The sequence below is a fragment of the Chenopodium album genome, chromosome 18, assembly GCF_948465745.1.
Source record: "Chenopodium album chromosome 18, dcCheAlbu1.1, whole genome shotgun sequence".
Classification (NCBI taxonomy): Eukaryota; Viridiplantae; Streptophyta; class Magnoliopsida; order Caryophyllales; family Amaranthaceae; genus Chenopodium; species Chenopodium album.
This window is the reverse complement of record NC_137851.1, coordinates 45,552,572-45,573,799: the sequence shown is the minus strand read 5'-3', so window position 1 is coordinate 45,573,799 and position 21,228 is coordinate 45,552,572. Positions and strand designations below refer to the sequence as shown.

The following is a 21,228-nucleotide window of genomic DNA, read 5'->3' as shown; positions in this document are numbered from 1 at the left end:
GAATATAATAATTAATTAATTAAATTAACCAAACCAATAAAATGACGACACGTGTCACGGTAACCTAAAAAAACAGGTTACCAAAGGGTTATGTCCTGTTTAAAATTAAGACCCCTAAAGGTTGTAATATTCAAGTATAATCCAAAGGTTATATTGTTTAAAAAAAAAAAAACCAGCCAAATGTTGTATTATTTTTGGCAATTTTTCTTAGATTATTTAAGGGTATATATGGTTAATAAACATATTTAATAGCAATTGAATTAAAAAAAAAAATGCAAAGTCCCTAAAGTTTGGTCCAGTCAGCAGCCAAAGTCCCTTTTGTCAAATCATCACCCAAAGTCTCTAAACTTTGGTGAGTCAGCAAAGTAACCAACCAAAGTAGTGGTAGAGGGACCAAAAATCATCCATTTGAAACTTAAGGGACTAAATCCAAACTTATACCAAATTTTATGGACAATATTTGTAGTTTACTCCTCTATGTTTTAATAAGTGTTATACCTACCAAATGTGGTTGTATTTTAATAAGTGTTACACTTTTTTTTTTTAGCAAAAAACTATATTTTAATATTATATTTTTCACCTTTTATGGTCCTCACCTAAACTCATACTTTTTTTTTTATTTAATTCTTCTCATATTCAATAAAATATTAACCACACTATCTTACTTTTACAACTTTTGAATATTCCTAGTAAACCCATTTTCCTCTAATCTAATTAAGTCAATTAAAATGCCTAAAAGTATGTCCCATTCAAAGTGTAACACTTATCAAAACACGGAGACAGTAGAAGTAGTTTGTGAACTTTAGACACCCAACTGAAATTATCAAAACTTGCGATCTATCCACGGTAAATTATCATTCACCTAATAATTTTGTGTGTGTATTTGTTTTTCTTTTTTTAGTTTATTGGGTTGATTTTAATTCGTTTGAGAAGGAATTAGTCAAGACTGTAATTATAAATTTAAATTTAGTTTTTTTTTTTAGAAATTCAAAAGTGAAGTTTTTTTTTTCTTCAATAAAAAAACTGAAGTCTTTTATTTTAAGAGAATCCAAAATTAAAGTCTTTCTCTTGAGGAAAGGTTAGTTTTGCACGACATCAGCATTACAATTAAAAACTAATAATAAGATCAACTGAGATATTAGCGTCACCATTACAATTATAAAAATTAATAATATCAACTGAGATATTCAATCTCAAAATTGGTAGATTTTTCTCTTGAGAAAAGGTTGGTTTGAACGTCAGCATTACAAATAAAAAAAAAAAATTAATAATATCAATGTGAGATATTCAATATGGGTAGATTTGTAAACCTTAGAAATCCGAAATGATTACCAAAATTTGAGATGCCAAAGGTAAAATCATAATAGATCTCAGACACATAATGTAAAATCATAAAAACTTAAGATAACAATAGAAAAATGACGTGAAATCCCATTCACCTAAAATAATTTTACTTTCTAATAATAATGGCTTGTTTTTCTTTGTCCCAATCATAAATACAAAGGGCACCTAAAGCAACAAATTAGGAAGAAAAAGATTTCCAACACACAATTTTTTTTTTTTTTTTTTTTTTTTTTTTTTACGGATCCAACACACTAATTGAAAAGGCCAATTTCCAAAAAAAAAAAAAAAAAAAAAAAAAAAATGAAAGGCCAAAAAAAAAAAAATCGAAAAGAAAATTCAAAGTCTTTGCAATTTGTAAATCAAATCCGTCAACCTTTCCCAATGACCCAACTGACAAGTAAAAATCCAAAACATTTTTCTTTCTTTGATTTATTTTCTCTTAAAATAAAATAATTTTCTCTCTCTCTCAAAATTCTCTCTCTAAAATCTGAAAATGTCCTTTTCGCACCTCAAATAAATCAAAACTAGACCTACTAAGCCTTTCCTCTGTGACTGATTGACTGTCACAATATCTGCATGTGTACGTCGTCGTCGTCTTATTTTCTCTCTCCTCCTTTTCTTCCCTTTTTATTTTTACTAATTTAATTTACCCATCAAAACAACGTTAAAATCTGATCGATTTCTTTCTTTTCTAGTTTATTTTTTTTTCCTTTCTGTCAGCATTTTTTATTTACACTATAATATTATATATACTCCCTATAATCCTTCCTTATCTGCTTCACTTTTGCCTTATAAAAGGACACCAAAAATATTAGTCATGAAATCTTTGCTCTTTGCTCCCCCTGCTCTTCTCCCTCTCATATCATAACCTACCCCTAGAACATTATTACTTTGGCGGAACTTGATTTAATTTCATAAAACCGCTCCCTAAAAAAAACTAAACCACCCACATCTCTCTAATCTCATTTTTTTCCCCTTAAAATGGCGGTTGAGACTGAAATTTTCTCAGAAAATCTGGGTTTTTCTCAAGATTATATGATTCCAACATTTCCCAATCTCTCTAATCCTCTTCAAAATCAACAACCGCTGCCTCAAACGCAACCGCAGCGATACCGTTTCGAGCCCGGAATGGGAATGGGGTATAACAACGTTGGTAATAATCAAGGAATTGGTTCTTCTTCTACTGCAGCAGCAACTGCTGTTACTGAGAATTCTTTGCCTTTTTCTGCGTTGCTTGATCAACATAAGCGTGAAGTTGATCTTTATCTCCATGTCCAGGTACATACGCCATTGTTATCTTATTGCAGTTCGTAAATTCTTGTATTAGACGGTCTAAACTTTAACCTAACGATTTATTGTTTTACAAGAATTACATACCTAAAAAAAAGGTTTGATTATTTTTTTCAAGTTTGTTTTGAATTTTTGTATGATTTGTGTTACTAGGAGTAAAAATAGGAGACTTTTATGATATGATTGATAAATAATTTGTGTTTAATAACCATGTGTTAAATTATTTTTATGTCATATTTATGGCGTGGCATGTGTAAAAAACTACCAATAATATCATGTTTGTTTTTTATAATCTGTGCTTAATAATCTTGATTTATATTTTTCCAAAAAAAAAAAAAAATCATCATGTTTAATTTATCAATCTTTTATATTTATACGTGTAATTTTCAGAATTTATGCCAAATTTCCATTTTTTGGGTTTATTGTGATTTATTATATAAATTTTTGCAAGAAAATATAGTGAAATTGTGTTAATTTCTTAATTTTTTTTGTAATGTGAAATAGGGAGAAAAACTGAAGCAAGCAATACACCAACAAAAAAGGCAGCAAATGCAGTATCTTATAAACAGCTTTGAGTCAAGAACAATGGCAATAATGAAAGAAAAAGATGAAAATCTTGAAAAATTAAGGGGAAAAGCAAAGATACTAGAAGATTTCTTGAAGAAATCAGAACAAGAAACAGAGATGTGGCAGAGTATTGCAAGGGAGAAACAAGAAATGGTGATTGAACTCAACAATATGCTCTTTGTAATCCAGCAAAACCTGGCCTTTTCGACACCGCCTCGAAACGACATTGCTAATGGTAATCATGGTGGTGAAGATGATGCAGAGAGTGTCAATGAATGTGAAGCCATTGACAAGAATGATAGAGGTAATCTTCAAGAAAATCATCAAGAAGTAAATAGCAAGATGGTTTGCAAATGGTGTAATAGTGGAAAATTGTGTGTTGTTTTTCTGCCATGTAAACATCTTTGTTGCTGCACAAACTGTGAGTCTGTTCTTGGGCTGTGTCCTGTTTGTTACTCTGCTAAACAGGATAGTATGGAAGTATTCTTCTAAAAAAATCCAAAAAAAAACAGTTTTTTTTTTTTTTTTTTTTTTTTTTTTGGAATTAAAATTAGGAGTAGTTTAATTTACTAGTGGTTGTATTTTGTTTGTACAAAAAAGGACAGCCCCAAATTTTGTTTGTCTTTGTTCTTTTTAGGGGCCATTTTAGTTTAGGTGGATGTGGAAATGAAATGATGGTGATGACTGATGTAAACTTTTGTGAAACTGTTGCATTGACGGAGGAAAAGTTTTTTCTTAGTACTTGTATTGGAATTTTGTGTCCTTTTTTCCATAAATTTTGATTTTTTGTTTTGTGGGGGGGGGGGGGGGGGGGGGGGGGCTTGGCGTTGATAATTCATGTGCCCGTCCTCGGTTTATGTTTTACGTTCGTTGCGATTCCTGTCGTTTTTTGATCGCTAACTTGTAGATGACGTATCTATTCGACTATTCGGCATGAAAGGAAAATAAAATTTTGACTTCAATTCAATACTTGTAGTAATTGCAAGCATAACTGTTAGACTGACGTGTGTGCAACAAATTAAAGAGTTGAATTTTATGACTTAAGCATTTGTTAGCACAATTAAATTTTAGTTGATCTTTAATATGTAACTTGTACTTTGTATAATTGTTCTCTTCCATATACTAAGAGTAGTATATTTTATTTACTACTCTATATAGCTTTAATTATGTTTATATAATTATAACTCGTTTTTTTGGTTTTGGGTAATGAAAAGTTAGCCATATATATATAGGGCTCATGGTCATTCTTCTATTCTCCCTTAAGAGCTCTAATTTTTCTTTGTTATAATTAAGAACACAGTTTGGTAGGTAGTGAGAAACTAGCCTTGGGAGGGGGCACACTAAACAGTGAACACTACACTTTGATTGCATCATATCATGATACTCTTGCTCTTTGGAAGTGTTCAAAACGTGTTGCAACAACATTTTCACAAATTATGTGTCCATTCCTTATACGAAGTATTTATGTTCATACGACTACATGCATTGTACAACTTCATATATACCTTTTAAAGAGATTTCTGATCCTTATAGGTACAAGTGTTATTTTAGAATATTTGGATCTTGCAATATTTTGACCTAAAAGCCAACTCACACTTAGGCTCTGTTCTCTTCACCTTAAAAAAATAATATTAAGTAAAAATAATTTCAGTTCAGTAAAAATAAGTTCAGTTCAGTAAAAAATAATTCAGTTCAGTAAAAATAAGTTCAGTTCAATAAAATTCAGTTTTCTTAAAGAAGAATTATAACACAAAATCAGTAAAAATAATTTTAGTTCAGCAAAAATAGTTTCATTTTAGTAAAATTAATTTAAGTTCAGTAAAAATAATTTAAGTTCAGCAAATATAATTTTGTTTCCGTAAAAATAATTTCAGTTCAGCAAAAATAAGGTGAAGAGAACGGGGCCTAAGAGAGAGATCCAATAAAAACTATCTTTTTTTTGAAAGAAAATAATTACTATCTTAAAATGGAGAAAGATAAATATGCAACAATAATAATGATTCAATGTGAATATGTTTTATTTTCTAGAAAAAATATATGAATAATAAAAGCTAATAAGGCTACAGAGTTCATCTTACAACTAAACTTTAATAAGGTTTATTGAGTCCATTAAAGTTCAAATACCATATAAATTTTATTAATTTCTAATGATTTAATCCAAATAAGTGAAAATTATGTGAGTAGAACGCACTAGCTAAGCTCTTGTTGGTTTAGATAACTTCAAATAAGCTTAATAAGTTCAAATGAGTGAGAAAAAAAATGAGTATAATGCACTCTAAATTAGTGAAGACAATATAGCTTAATTTGTTTAAAGTAGCATATATATTATTTATTAAATTTTTTTTAAATATACAAAGTAAATAAAAGTTTACGAGATATGGGGTCTGGTCTGGGTGCGATAATTAGGGACAGCGATGGTCAAGTGTGCGCTTGTGCTACCTGGCAGGGTCGTGAGTGTTGGGAGGTGGTCATTGCTGAAGCAAAAGCGGTGGTTTTCGGTCTTAAGCTTGCTAGTGAGGTGGGTGCTCGAAGGTTGGTGGTGGAAAGTGACTGCTTGACAGTCATTCAATCCTTGCGTGAAGCTGCTAAAGGAACTAGTGCCTTTTATATGCTATTAGATGATATTTTAGAGCTTAGTTCTACTTTTGATAATGTGATTTGGTCCTTTGTTAAGCGAGAAGGGAACAAAATAGCACACGAATTGGCTCACTTTCAACCGTATATGGTTGGCCAAAGAGTGTGGAAGGATGTTTTCCCCGATCGTATTGTTGAGCTTGCTGCCATTGCTTCTATTAATTAAGTAGCCCTCTGTGGGTTTGTTTCAAAAAAAATAAATAAAAAAAAAAATACAACACTTTAATGTATTAGCTGTAATGTTTAGTTTTATTTTAACTTATTTTATTTTATTTCAGAAAAATAAAAGTTCAAATAAAATAAATATTTAAAATTCAAAGAAAATATAAGTTATTCAATAACGCATATTGAGTAATTCCAACAAAATCATATGAATCAAATAGAACCTTCTTCAAACTTAAGGCTTGTTTACTTCAGATTAATTTCAGTTCATTTCAGTTCGGCTCCAATCACTTCAGCTCCTAATTTCCTTCACTCATAAAATTTTCATTTTAGCTCTATTTAGTTTAGTTTAGTTCAGTTCAGCTCATTTCAATAAATGTGAACATACCCTTAGTTTATTGGGACTAATACAAACTTATTTTAGGGACTTATTTGGTGCATTAAGTTTTGCCAAACATAAATTAATTTGACTAATTTAGAGGTTTGACTCTATAAATCCACCATATAAATATATAATTGGTTGGTGAAGAGTCAATTAAATGACTTTTACAAAACAATTATTCCCCAAAAAAAAAAAAAAAAAAAAAAAAAAACTTTATACACAAACAATTACCCGTCATACAATTTTTTTTTTTTTTTTTTTTTTTTTTTTTTTTTTTGGTGTTCCACCCCGCTTCACACTTTGGGCTAATCTGGATTTGGAGATCAGTTATGAGTGATTTCCCTCTCAAATGTTGTTGCGGGGGATCAAACACAGGTCCTCCCTATCAAGTTTAGTCTCAATCACCATTATACCAACATCTAATTGTTATTCGTCATACAATAATGAGTACCAACTTGTCAAAACATATAACTAGTTTAGTTTATATTTACCAAAAAAAATAAAAATAAAATAAAAACTAGTTTAGTTTATTAAACCTACGAATGCAATCGATTCTTAGTAACTACCTGCTGGCTAATTACAAGTATGACCTAAATTTTTGAGATAGAAGAGTACAACATAATTCATTAATCCACCTGATAATTTTTTACATGTGTTAAATATTCTCTTAATAATAATCCTCTGTATTTCTCATTCAACATAAACGGCCATATACAAATATACTACGTATATAACTAGGATATTTGGAGGGTAAGACCAAATATATCTAAAGATAACATGCACCACCAAAAAGAAATAAAGGAACTTCTTTTCTGAATCAACTTTGTGTCACATTGTATTGGAACTGAGGAAGAGAGAAAGAAAAGATTTGGCAGCCTGCTTTTCTCCTTTTAATTCTTTAAAATCTTTGGTCTGACATTGACCGTAAACAGTGTACTGGCAACTACGCCATTACACGACTGAAGAGATTTGAAAAAGATGGGACCTTATATTATTACTATCAACCAAAAAGAAATATGCATTAATACTTTATTATAGGAGTATTTTATATGCTTAATATAGTACGAGTAGCATACTACTGTCTACTGTAGTAGTTCGTCTTTAATATCACCTTATTAAGCTTTTCATCTCTTTTTTTTTGGTATCTGTTGCATAAATCTAGCTTAACCTATCTATGTGAAAATAGGATCAGATTTAGACTCATCAGAAGTATTAAAAAAGTGTATAATAATAAAAGAAACGTGGATCAAGATGAACTAACTGAAAGTGGACATTTAGATAGATGAGTAGGTAAAGTATATAGGGACTAGACCATGCATAAAACACTGCAGCTTAGTCTAATTATGGTGTCCACTGTTTACTGTTTACTCTCTTTTGCTTCATCCATTATGTTGCTTATAACATGTACAGTGTATTTTAGGTAATTTAATTCATAGATAAACCTGCCATTTTTGTTGTTTTGTTGGATGACATAAACCTTCAATTTCAACATGTATACAAAAATTGGAAATAATGAAAAAGTGATGCATGACTCCAAACCATTGCATAACCATAGGGCAGAGTAGCTATATATCTACTTCTTCCAATCCTTGAATATTGTTCCTTTTTTTTGGGACTGCCTTAATACTAACATTATTGCTCCAATTTCTTTTAGATTTTAGTTACTTTACTTTTTAAAAAAATTTAAAAAAAAAAAAAAAAAAAAAAGTTTTGTTAAGAGTTATACTCAAGTTGAAGTAAGTCTTAAGCTTATGGTTGGAGCCCAACAATTGATTTTATATCCTCTCCGCCTTGTGTTTGAGAACCCTTTGGCTTGAAGTGTGAATGTAAATCTATCAAATAAAAATTAGTATTGCATGGTTTTATACTGTATCAAATGTGAAAACTTAGGTTTATAGGCTAACAATCGTACTTAAAACAATATTGTTTTTTTTTTTAATTAATTTTATAAAATAAGTATAGAATGTAAAGATCATATCTCATTAATAATTACTCAAGCTAACTTGTAAGAGATGTTGGTCCTTAAATCACTTATGGAATTGTTTAATACTACGTACTTTGTATATGATTTTTTAGAAGACAAAAAAAAAACTAATTATTCTTTTCTTAAAAGACAATTCGAAAAAAAAAAATTATTAAATGACCATTGAGTTAGTAGGCTAGACAATTTGGAAGACCATAGGGGAGAAGAAGGTAAGTGAATCTCATCCCCAAAATTGTCACTAGTGAGGATTGAACTTCCAACCTCATGCCTCATGCTTAGAAAATGCTCTCCTTTCAATTAGATCAAGTTATACCTAGATTTGAATACACTTTGGCTTCATTTGGTTCGACTTTTTTGTATGAGCTAATATTGTCTAAAATTGTATTAATTGAACTTATTTAAGAGTAACCAACTCATCAAGCTCACTGGAACTCTCATGAATAGTTGCAAAATTGCCAGAAAAACCAGAATTATTCAATTGAATTAAACCCGAATTTGCAATAGACAAAGATGCTAAGTTTGAGGTTTGAAGGAATAGATTGGATTGCTTCTTCTTCCTACCCATGATCGATCTTTACCGAATGCAAAAACCAACTCGGAAAATCGCCATGGTTGAGACTTGAGAGAAAAGTCAAGAAAAAGCCAAACCCCAATTACTCCCTCCATTTTTTTTAAGTGTCATACAGTGACTTTTCACGCATGTTAATGCAAAACTTTGATCATCATCAACTATTAATAACCTACTCATTGAAACGATTCAAGCAAGTACCCATAAGACTATATTTTTTCTTATGTATAATTCACAAACATTAGTCTAAGTATGTTTAATGAATAGTGCCAAAATTCCCAATGGGACACTTATAAAAAAATAGAGGGAGTATTTAAAAGAGGTTAGAACGAAGTATTATGTTTGTACTACCTCCGTTTCATATTATTTGTAACGGTTTGACATAAAGTAGAGAGGGAAAATGTCTAATTATCGCAAATAATATGAAACGAGGTAGTAATTTGAGCTTATATATATATATATATATATATATATATATATATATATATATATATATATATATATATATATATATATGAAATTATTTTCACCATAGTACACCTTAAAGCCTGCGTTGTATATATACAATAGTAATCCCGGCCCATGAGTTATTTAACTATTAATATCCTCTACATTTATTGCTGCATACAAAAAAGAGTCACTGCTCTTTCCAAAGGACAATTAAGTATCATAGTGATTCAGCCTTACTGTTACTGTAGATTCAGGTTGTACTTTAACCTCAAAATCTCAATGAAGTTGTTTCAACTGAAAGCTATTGTTCATCTAACCTGGCAGAGATCTTCCATTAGCTATCGTTTCCTTTTCGAGATTGTCAAATATTCAAGGAATTACTAAAATTTGGAAATTAAATATGTCTAGCATGTCTCTACTAGAGGCAACAAACGATAGCAGTGCTGTTTACTGTACATCTGTACACACTTATTAATTGCAAAGTATAAAACTACGAGTACGAATACACTCCCTCTCTTAAAGATTTTCCCATTTGATTTTTTATGATTTCCAAAATCAAGTTACGTTTGAAACGATTGATATCAAGTCACATTATTACGGTTCAATTTAGCCATGGAGAAGTATGCTACCCCAAAAAAAAACTAAATAAACAAAACAAAGCGTAGATGTAATAAAAGCCATCATATAAATAAAACAACTGTGATATAGATAAAAAAATAAAATAAAAATAAAATAAAATAAAAAAAAAATAAAAATTGTGTTTGAAGTAAGAAGCTTGGAAGAACACAAGTTTTTCTCACAACTTCTCATTTAAAACCCTAACTATAAAGTAGTTTCATAATAATAATGTTAATTTGTTTCAAAAATAAAAGTACAGAGTTCTATCTATATGTAATGCAAGGAAAAAAAAAAAAAAAAACAAAACAAAACAAAAAAAACATATAAACCGAAGGATAGGTCGAAGATTAAAAAAGGGCAAAAGTATGACCACCAAGACAAGAGAAATACAGAATGAGGCATAATGTTTTTTCTTCAGGGGATAAGGAAGCAGTGAACGCGTAACAACATCCAAGAATTGGAGACGAGTCGCAGCCATTGCAGAGGAGAATGGAGAATTAGCCGTATCCTTTCAGCAATTTTAGGTATACTTAGGGCTTGTTCTCATCGACTGAAATAAGCTGAACTGAGCTTATTATAGCTGAACTGAACTGAATTGAACTGAATTGAATATTTTATGAGAGAAGGAAATTAGGAGCTGAACTGAACTGAACTGAATTTATTAGAGCTTAACTGAACTGAAAATAATATGATGAAAACAGGGCCTTAATAGACTAGTCGAGTCACAATAAATAGCATCAGATGTGTAGAGATGAGAAAAAATAAAGATGAGAAGGTTGAAAATGCATACAGCAATAACTCCACAACTTTTTCCAAGCATCTTTTGCATACTTTGAATAAGAATACATTTCTTTTGTATTTAACCATTGTTTATGTAAACAACTGGGAGAAACGAGCTATATCTCTTCCTGATGGTATGGCAATTTTACCTACAAGAAATAGGAGGCTGGTAGCCGTGTTACCCTGCAAAAAATGTATACGCGATGAAAAATTGTCTATATCCTCACAAATCTGTGTATATGAGGTACACGTCTAATGACTCCTAGTCTTTATTTACTTTTTGAAACTAAGATATTTTCAACTGTCACTGCTTATAGAGACTTAAACAGACAAACAAGACAACAAAGTTACTGAGAGGCGGAATGCTGGATGATAATAGAGCTACACAGCTACTCTACAAGATTCCCCCACCGCTTCTTCCATCCGAGAGTACCAATCACCAATGCGTGTGTGCTCCACCATGTCCCTGCCAGATTGTAGGTTGCGTATAGGTCTCAGGACACCAAACACAGCAAGATCAGCCAGATTAGGTTTTGAGCCACCTGTTACATTTACATCTTACGTTAACCATATAATCATCTACAGCTGTAACTTCATTAGACCGAATGAGTAACAGGTGGGTACTCAATGCATACCAAGAAAAGGCCGACCCTTGAGGGCATCTACCCATGTTTCTGCGGATTGATACAGGGATTCACGTTCATCAGTTATATTATACTTCTTTTTCAATTTCTTGGCCACAAAATACATGGCTGTAGCACCAGCATATTTTGCTACCATCTTCTCCATGAAGCCAAAATTCCCTGCACATTACACAAGAGTAAGCCCAAATTTGTACAAATTGGAGAAAGAAAGACCTCTTCCAGTCCCAACTTCCCCATGTACATGTCGTCGCTGTTACAATTATACTTGTTAAACATCACATTTAGTTCCAAACAACAATAAGCTAGAGCAGGCTAATATTTGCAGTGTCAAAGATGGGTCAAGCGAGGAATTTTTTGTGACAAAATTTGTCCCAAAGTCAAATTAAGTTGTTTAATGGTCACTTATATCAGTGAACCTCTGACCACATACCAATTCCACAATGTTCTTACAACTCATAAAATCTTAGTCTCAAATTGCATCATACTGTTAAATAAGTAACTAGTGTAGCTAATCCTACTATACCATAATGTTGAGCAGTGTGCCTCCAAATTCATAGGAAAATATTCTTTCTTTGTACAAGGGTGAGCTAAAAATTCAGGATCTCTTCGAGTGCTCCAATGGAATTACAAAGATTGCCAGATCTTGGGAGACGAATGTACCATCAAAGTTTACATCAATGCAGGTCCCTCTGAACTTGTTTGCCATGATATTTTCTAATACTATCATCTGAAGAGTACTACTTCAAATTGCATCATAACATTTTTAATCCGGCATTTGAAAGAATTCCCAACTGTGATAATGGTCCAAATTGTGAATTTAAATTCTTGGAAGCTGTATAACCATCATCTATGTGACAATGGCGACAAAAAAGAGGAAGAGTGTCCTAATGTCCATGAAAAGTGAGAAATATGTAGCAGTACTGAGACTTTGAAACTGGGAAACCATTAAAGCACGTACCATGGGTTGCGATGTAATCAAATGACTCAAGAGCCTCACCCGCTGATCGGTAGATATTTGGTGACAAGACATGCACCAAATGACTATCCACCCACCTATAGTCAGAGATGAATTTCTGTCAATGTGTAACTCAAAGCTAACACTAAAATTATAGTCATAGAAATAGTAAGTCAATTATTCTCAAGAGCTTTTGTAAACCAAAATAGATACTAGTATAAATAAACTTTAAATGTCTTGAGTGAAGACTTCTTTTATGAGCTGAAAGCCTGCATATAATCACAACCACCAATTCATGCCTAATACACAGGTGCAATGAGGCAACAACTTAAGAATTAAGAGATTGTATTCACCCCAGCCATTTCTTCTCTTCCTCAGTGCTTGTGCTAGAACCAGTGGATCCCTCCGGATGAATTTTTTTGTAAAGTGATTGAATAATCTCTGCAACCACAGAGTTAAATAAACATGATTCTTGACTAATGAATGGTAGAAGCTACTATTAAGAAGAAGATTTTAAAAAATTCAGGATCACAAACCTGATGACTCAATCATCTGTTCACCGTCAACAGTCAGAATAGGAACCTTCTTGTAATCTGACCACTTAATCTCCTTCTTGCCGATGGGATTAACCTCCACAACTTTGTATGGAATGTTATAGTAATCGAGAAAAGCTGGGATTTAACAATTAAACATGGTAAACACGATGATCAGTAGTGTTAATATAATATCATCTTAAATTATATGTTATAGAGCAGGTCAAACACTAGCCCAGACAAAAACACAGGGGCCAAATGGCAATCTGGGTACCAGATATCTTCTCCCTTTCAAATTCAAGCAACTAACTGAACAATATACACTGTTATTTGGGAAGTAAAATTATATTAAAACCAAAAAGAATTATAAGAAAGCGTACAAGATGTCCACAGTGGCAACAAAACACCAAATACCAACATTTACAACTGCAAACCAAAACAAAACAAAAGCCAAGGTAATCTGCACTTTTAACTTGGCATAATCCAGACTAAGAGAGAAAGTGCACTGGAAGATCCATAACTTGCTAGTAGTGTAAAGTATTTGGATAAAATTCTAATTTCAGTTCACATAAGCTACTCTAGATCGAACTTCACTAGATCATGATTGGATATTAGAAGTTAGGATATTATAACATCAACAACAAATATGCCTCGATTCCTAGATAGATGCTCCCTCTATAAGTGGGGTAATCAGCTAGATCATTACCCTTAAGGCCTTAAACCAACTTGCAAGACCATCAGCTACTTCACAATAAACAATAAGCACAACAAAATTAGTGAGCCTTTAAGTTGATTGACTCAATATAATCCTACGTCCAGTAAATTCCCTTGAATCTTTGGTGACAGTGTCTTTCTCATCAAATTACTATTCAGCTATCCTGAAATAATATGATTGTTGCTTAACTTTACACTTTGAAGCTAGAGGATGCACAAGAGGTCAGACGAAAGTAAGAGCTAATATTCACCTTGTACAGTTGTATCTTAAGCATTTTGAGAGTTTCAAGGACAAATAAATCAAAGGCCAACCTAGGGGTAAAACTACTACAGTTTCCAGATAGCTACATTTGACAATGGAGATTACCACAGTCTTTGTGCTTGAACAGCAGGCCAGCATAAGCGTATCAGCAAGACCAGTGAGCACCAAAGGCTTGATATGTCTAGCCTCCAGTTGTGGAGGCCTTGCAGTTCTGCCTTTGAGTTTCCAGCAAGCTAGAATAAAAGCATCAACAAGGGCACAAGGCCAGTGAGAGCCATATGTTGGCTATTGGCTAGGCCGCAATTGAGGATACCTGCCCTAATGCCACTGATTCCCACCATCAAATTGTCCATAATGGAGTCACATACGCTGCAATATTTAAAGTTATAAACAGCAGGGGTATAAGGCTTGGACGTTTAAGCTTAGATGACAGCTTTCATTTCAATCATATTGTGTCTCATGGCCATGGTCTATGGAACAAGTTTAACCTACTATTCTGAGAATTGTAAGGAAAGCTCCGAAATAGAAATAATACATGGTTAAATCTTCCAAATTAAAATTTTTTATTTGTCAAGATGCCCTTGTTGCTTAAATTCTGAAATCTGAACTGAGAACCTAGTGGAAGCAAGTGCTATCCAGAATGTGGAAACTGAAGCTACAGCTGATTCCCAGCAGTTCCACAGGCACCAGCAATGCATAAAAAGGCTCAAATCGTAATGCGGAGATGAAGGTCCTGCTGTGCCTAGGGGTGCTTTGGTGCGCCTCTTTGAACTGAGGTACCCAATATAAAGCAGTAAAAGAAATTTGCTTATGTGCGCCTCATGCGCCTCAACTAGAGCAAAAAAGGGGCTCTACCCTAATCGCCTAGCACCTCAGCGCCTAGGCACGCCTACACTGGGGACCAGTGAAGATTACCCCAGCCACAAGACTAGGATAACACGCCAGGAAAGTAATTTCAGCAAGCTATTGGGCACTGCAGTATTTTGGGCAATAGAAGAATTTGAGGTGCTTCCATTTGAGCCACAGCTTGCATTACAAGGAAGCACCAAGAATATATATACGTAATAGTTTTCCGGAAATAGCTTGAACATGAGTAGTGCATGCTTGCCTAGTTAGCCTACAACCAAGAAAGTTATGCATGAAGACTGAAACCTCATGCACATAGAATGATAGGACTCAAGGAAGCCTATGGGTGAAAAAATATAAGTGAACATCTTTCCCTGAGCTTAGCTAATTTAAAGATATGATGGAGAAAACATTTATCTCAATTTACATAGTCATATTCACTCCATCCATCTCAAAATGATACACTTTTGATTTGTGGCCTAAAGTCCAAACTAAACTCTTATCATCAATTCTCAAACAATATACTAATTTAAATGCAATAACACTGGCAAAATTTATCTCAACTCAACTATATTAGGAAAATGTTTTTAATATATAATATGAAAAATTGTCAAAACCACCTTTTATAACCCCTTTTTTAAGAGGGGGGGGGGGGGGGGGGGGAAAAAAAAAAAAAAAAAAAAAAAACCTTATAAAAATTTTATTGTGAAAGCACAACTAAACCGCATTTTTTTTGCGAAGTAACACCTTAACCCGATTTCCGGCGTTGACTTTGCACGTTAGGGTCACGTGATCTCACCACCACCACCAATTCACTACCACCCACACCAATACCATCTCACCCAATAAATCTACTCCCATGAAAATTCCACCTTCGTTAATTCACCCCTATCCACTCAAAAACCCCACCCCACCTCCTCACCCTAGGGATGGCAATGGATCGGAGGTGGGTCGGGTGATGCTTCATCCGCCTCCATCCGCCAAAAATCCATCCATCACCCGACCCATCCATCACCTAATTTTCCTTCATCCACATCCGATCCATCCATCATCCATGGATGAATCGGGTGGATCGGGTGATAATTCGGGTGAAATATATATATAAATACAACTTTGCACTTTAATAATTAAAATTGAGATTTGAAAAAAAAATGATCAATTAATTAAAACTTTTATACATCCTTCTAATACTCGTTCCTATTTACTAAATTAAAAACAAATGTCAATTCCTAACACTACAATAGACATTAATTTATTAAAAAAAATATTTATTTTTATTTTTTTATATATAAATTTAACGGGTGGATGGATGGGTCGGGTGATGGATCGGGTGATGGGTTGGATGTATCATCATCCGTATCCGACCCGATCCGTCACCCAACCCATCCATCATCCATCCGTCATCCGCTTAAGTTCGGGTTTTCATCCATATATTTGGATCGGGTGGATGGTTATCCATCGGGTTTGGATGATATTGCCACCCCTACCTCACCCCCTTCGTCCATTGAACCTCAATATTGCAAGCACTTACATAAAAAAATAAAATAAAAAATAAAAAAAATCAATCAATGACCACATTGGTGGGCATCCTAAACACATTGCCCTTTTGAAATTACGGCTAATTCCATCATAAACACAATGGTAGACATAAATCAGTCCCAAAATAGTAACCCTAATTTCCAATTACAAACCCTAATTTATGAAAATTTGAAAAAGCAACAAAATTAACAAGCAATTCATTAATTAAAACAACTTACTAGCCTTGAAATTAGATTAATTGCAGCAATTTGAACTCAACAATGGAGTTTCCTTCTTCAATGGAGAGTAATTGAGGCTTGGTTGAAGAAGAGAGGAGAAAGAAAGTTGAATTGAAGAGAGGGGGTTCAATTGGAGGTAAAAAAAGAGGGGGGAAATTAAGAAAGGGGGGATTTTCCGAACACGTGCAAGTCATTGCTAAAAAACCGAGTCAAACACCGAAATCAGGTTAGGTGTTACTTCAAAAAAAAAAAAAAAAAAAAAAAAAAAAAGGTGTTATAAAAGGTGATTTTTACAATTTTTCCTATGTAATAACGTAGTAATAATTTTTTTTTTTAAAAAATGGTAGCACTAATGTTATGAATATTGAAAAAAGTGATAGTAGATAGAGAGGAAAAATAGCACGAGAAAGTGTTACGAAATACAGAATTTGAATAGTTGTGATTTGGGAGGTAAAAAAAGTAAGGTAAGAGAGGTAAAACATATCATTTAAACCAGAGTGCTTTACTTGAAAAGGAGCAACAAAAGAAACATCCAAATGGTTAGGGAAAATTTTATTTGGGATAAATGGGAGGGTTTTTATGCTAAATTTCGTCAAGTGGGATTGAAATAGCAAAATTTAGGTTACTGATAAATGACACAAATAAAACCTTAAACAAAAGCAATAACGAAACAAATAAATGACACAAGGAATAGGTGATGCGGAAAACCCAAAGAAAGTAAAAACCGCGGGTAAAATGAGGATCTACCAAACTTTCACTATGTAAAACGAATGATCGGAATAAATACAATGTAATGTAAGTATGAATAGCTAAATTGCAATGTGTACTTCTAATAACGCGACTTGCTTCTTATATAGGCTTCAATTAGGGCCAGATATACACGTTGAAAGATGATAAGATCAACCCCCTTTTACTAACGGCAACTAACCCCTTTCTTCCTTATCTTTCTGGCGCACCATGGGTAGACTAAGTCTATGTTCCTATCATTTCCTTAGACTAAAGAAATCTGTTATACTCTCTGCCACGTCACATGCTATTTTGTCCATTAACTCGTACATTTGTCGTTGACTTTGACAATACGAATTTTACCCATAACAGAGGGATTAATTCTATTTTAAGGTTTCCTTAGGGCTTAATTACTAGCTTAAATGTAGCCATAATGAAATATAGCTCCTTTGGTGAATTAAAATTTGCAAAAACTATCTATGAAATATATTGCCTCATTTGATTAATTTTGAGATGATGAATAAAAAAGCTCAATGCAAATTAAAGCGATAAAGGTCCTGATCCGGCTAGGCACGACTTGGGTGCGCCTCTTTGAATTGGGGCACATAGTATAAACAACTAAAAATTTCACCCAAGGTGCTCTTCTTTGAATGCACCTTGCCTATAGCAGAAAAAAAAAGCTCTCTTTTATACCGTGTTTTGAGCTATGTGACAATTATCCACCCTTGAGTTTTAGTATTTGACCCCTCTTATGATCTTATGTAGTATACATCTCGACGATACGTAGCTTCTAAGGCTATTAACACAATCTATGTGCTTACTTATATAAGTGAGGATGAATGTCCACGAGCTGAGAGGCTTTGAACCGATTACATTAGTTCATAACCAATTGATTCAAACTATCAATTGACTCATTGCTTGAGAGTAGGAAAATTAGCTTGTTATAGGGAAACCGCTTCATCTTATACCCCTCAAACTTCCCTACGGAGGAGTCCTCTTACAATAGTTGCCTGCCACTACCCCGAGTATTTGTACCTAACTCATAAGCTGGTCCAGGAGAGTGCTTAGGCTCCAAGTCCATAGCATGGCTCAATTGCAGGTGAAACGATGATGAATTAACCTTGATAGTGAATATAGTGAACCTAATTAAACCCAAAACTTTTCCTCATGCCTATAATAGCCCCCCGCAATTCAGATCATGACATCCATTACCCTTAAACGCCATATAAATGGGTCATTCTCATAATTATTGATTCGAAAATACAATTTCTAAACCCCCTTTCTAGAAAGTATGTCTTCCAAGAGTGTTGGAAAGCATTGTTGATATTACCTTACTGTGGCAATAACCTTTTTTATTTTCCTGCTTAGTTCCAGCAAGAAGGCCTAGAACTTGAAGGGCATCAAAAACTAACTTGAAATATATCAATTCTCTCATTTGGATCAAATGGCATTTTATTGTCTTCCATTATGTCATCCATTAAAAGAAAATAAATTGCAAATTACATAAGGCAGGACACATCACCTAGGAATGAACTAGTTAGAGTATCCATCAATGATTCTCTCTTACGGGTCAAATGGCATTTACTGTTTTTTTATTTTTTATTTTTTATTTTTTATGCCATCCATTAGAATAAATCACAAACAACATAGAACAAGACACATCTCCTTGAATTGTATTAGTTAGCTAATCCTGTAATCCATGATGGGTTACATAAAGCAAAGGTTCCATCATCTATATCCTCGTACAAGAAGGATAAAGCTCTTCATCACCGTGTGTTGCACAATTTAATAGCTCAAGTGTAACGAATTTAAACTCTTCCGAATTAGTTTTAACTCATCCACACATACCACTAAAACCTCAAAGGAAAAGAGTTTCAGCTCCTCTGCTCACATTTTAATAACTTAGGCACAAGCAAGAGATCCCCTTAGACCCCTAGCACCTCCAAATTGTCTCTCAAGGCAATCAACCTATTCTAACCAATATAACAAAAGAAAAGTGATCCATACCCAACAACAAAAGCACAAGACTAAACCATTAATATAGATAGAATCTATGGCACAACTTAATCCCTATCTATAATAGAAAATGTTTCCGAAAGTAATCAGATGCTGATATTCTTCTTTGTGACAGTAACCACAACTTAATTTCATTCAAACAATACGTCGAACACTTGGTGAGCACAACCAAAAACCATAATTTCTCCCATGATTAAACAAAAGAAAATAAAACCCAGAAACAAAAATAAATCCCACATTGATCTGCATACATAAATCTAAGTTCCAACATTGAAAAACGATCCCAACCACACAAAGACAAGCAAAATTTAGCAGGAAATGCTGAAAAATTGCAGAAATATAATACCTTTAACTTTGTTGCAAAAAGGGCAAGCTTCATACTGGTAAAGAACAACGTCCTTAAAAACTTGAGACTGAAGGGGTTCCTTAGCATGAGCCTCTTGAGTTAAAGTAGTCGCAGCAGCAACAGAGAAGAACATAGTTCCGGCGATGCCATTAGAAGGGAGAGAATGAGATGCCGGAGAATTCGAGCCGAAGTGACGGCTAAACCTCCCGGAAAACCAGTGAGAAGAGGCGGAGCTGCTGAAGGGAGCCGCTTGCTGAAGGGATCGGGTCTGGGAGAGTGAAGCTGCGGCTGTTGCGGCGGTGGCGCGCCGGAGTGCGGCGAGGCTGGTGATTCTGTTCATCTTATTTTGGGGCAATGAGGAGATTTGAAGGTGGTGTGATGGAAGGAGAAGCCCGGCGAGAGAGATTTAACGGCGAAGAAGAATGGAGAAGAAAGAAAGAGTGGGGGAAATGTCTTTTGAAGAAGGGCTCTAAACTTGGCTACGTCGTGTTTTTTGACATAGGTCGGTGTAACTAATCTTAACCATAGCGATGGCCCAATGGGCACGAGTTCATGAATCATGAGTAGCATGAGTTGATATGTACGCGAGGTGATAATTAGGTAGTTTAAATTGAGATCATTTGGATGGAATGGTGCAACATATGTGTAGTTGATGGTTTAATCGGTTTGATTAGTTATTTCAATCTTAATCAAACTTGTACTTCACCCATCTCGGATACGAGGAATTTTACCCTTAAATATAAGGGTGGAAGGATAAGGGAATCTTCACCCCTAGTTATCTCTCTTGTAGGGATTTATCCCACAACCATATAGTTGTGAGATGACAATCTTACCACCAAATCAAGTAATACTTTGTGAGAACAGATCTAACCCATTATATTAACTTAAATTTGACGGCTATCATTTCTCATGTGCCATAATATGGCATGAATGTAATTAAACTAAAGTTGGTTAATCTCACACACTCCTAAAACATCCTACACCTTTTAAAAATCACCTACATCGATTACCAGCCCTCACAACGCTGAAACCAACACAACACACCAGATTCTAACCTCATCAACCCAACCACCAAGGTTGTTACCTTAAATAGGGGGTGTTGGTGGTCGATTGTCGTTGCACTAGTTGCTATTGTTAGAGTGTGAGGATTATCGATTATGATGCAACTCATGCAAGGGTCAAAGTTGGGGTGTTTGAAGGTAGAGGTAGCCGTAAGGTGGCTGCGATGGATGAGGGGGGAGAAGAGAGGGTTTGAGTTTAAAAATTGAAAACAATTTTTTAGAGATAAAATGTATAAAAATAAATTATCTAGATAACAAGTTATTGATTTTTTGGCTAGTAAACATTCTGCCTTCCTTGTTAATCTAGAAAAGGAGTTATTGAAGGATCTTAATGATATTTGTAAAAAGGAAAGAATAATATGGGCTCAAAAGGCAGGGATTAATTGGAGGAAATTTGGGGATTTAAATACCAAATATTTTCATATTATTGCTGCTGTGAAAAAATCTAGAGGAAAAATTGTTTGTTTAAAAGATAAGGAAGATAATTGGATCATGGAGGATTCGGTTTTAAAGGATTTAGCTACTAATCACTTTAAAAATCTTTTCAAATCCACCCTTGATATATCTTTTAATCAACCTTCCTTTATCC

General features: G+C 33.7%; 3 protein-coding genes across 3 annotated transcripts; 2 read left to right on the top strand and 1 right to left on the bottom strand.

Moving 5' to 3' along the window:
- Window positions 1-2,173: 2,173 nt before the first annotated feature.
- On the top strand, window positions 2,174-3,939 carry LOC145590933 (putative BOI-related E3 ubiquitin-protein ligase 3). Its single transcript, XM_081647319.1, has 2 exons — window positions 2,174-2,622; window positions 3,139-3,939. The coding sequence occupies exons 1-2, from the start codon at window positions 2,326-2,328 to the stop codon at window positions 3,691-3,693; spliced, it is 852 nt and encodes a 283-aa protein (XP_081503445.1). The 5' UTR covers window positions 2,174-2,325; the 3' UTR covers window positions 3,694-3,939.
- Window positions 3,940-5,578: 1,639 nt separating this feature from the next.
- On the top strand, window positions 5,579-6,001 carry LOC145592215 (uncharacterized). Its single transcript, XM_081648672.1, has one exon. It carries the CDS (start codon window positions 5,579-5,581, stop codon window positions 5,999-6,001), a length of 423 nt encoding a protein of 140 aa, XP_081504798.1.
- A 4,754-nt stretch (window positions 6,002-10,755) lies between these two features.
- LOC145590931 (uncharacterized) lies at window positions 10,756-20,058 on the bottom strand. Its single transcript, XM_081647318.1, has 6 exons — window positions 19,579-20,058; window positions 12,915-13,049; window positions 12,732-12,819; window positions 12,382-12,476; window positions 11,415-11,582; window positions 10,756-11,321 (listed from the first exon to the last, which is right to left on the bottom strand). The coding sequence occupies exons 1-6, from the start codon at window positions 19,916-19,918 to the stop codon at window positions 11,161-11,163; spliced, it is 987 nt and encodes a 328-aa protein (XP_081503444.1). The 5' UTR covers window positions 19,919-20,058; the 3' UTR covers window positions 10,756-11,160.
- Window positions 20,059-21,228: the final 1,170 nt, after the last annotated feature.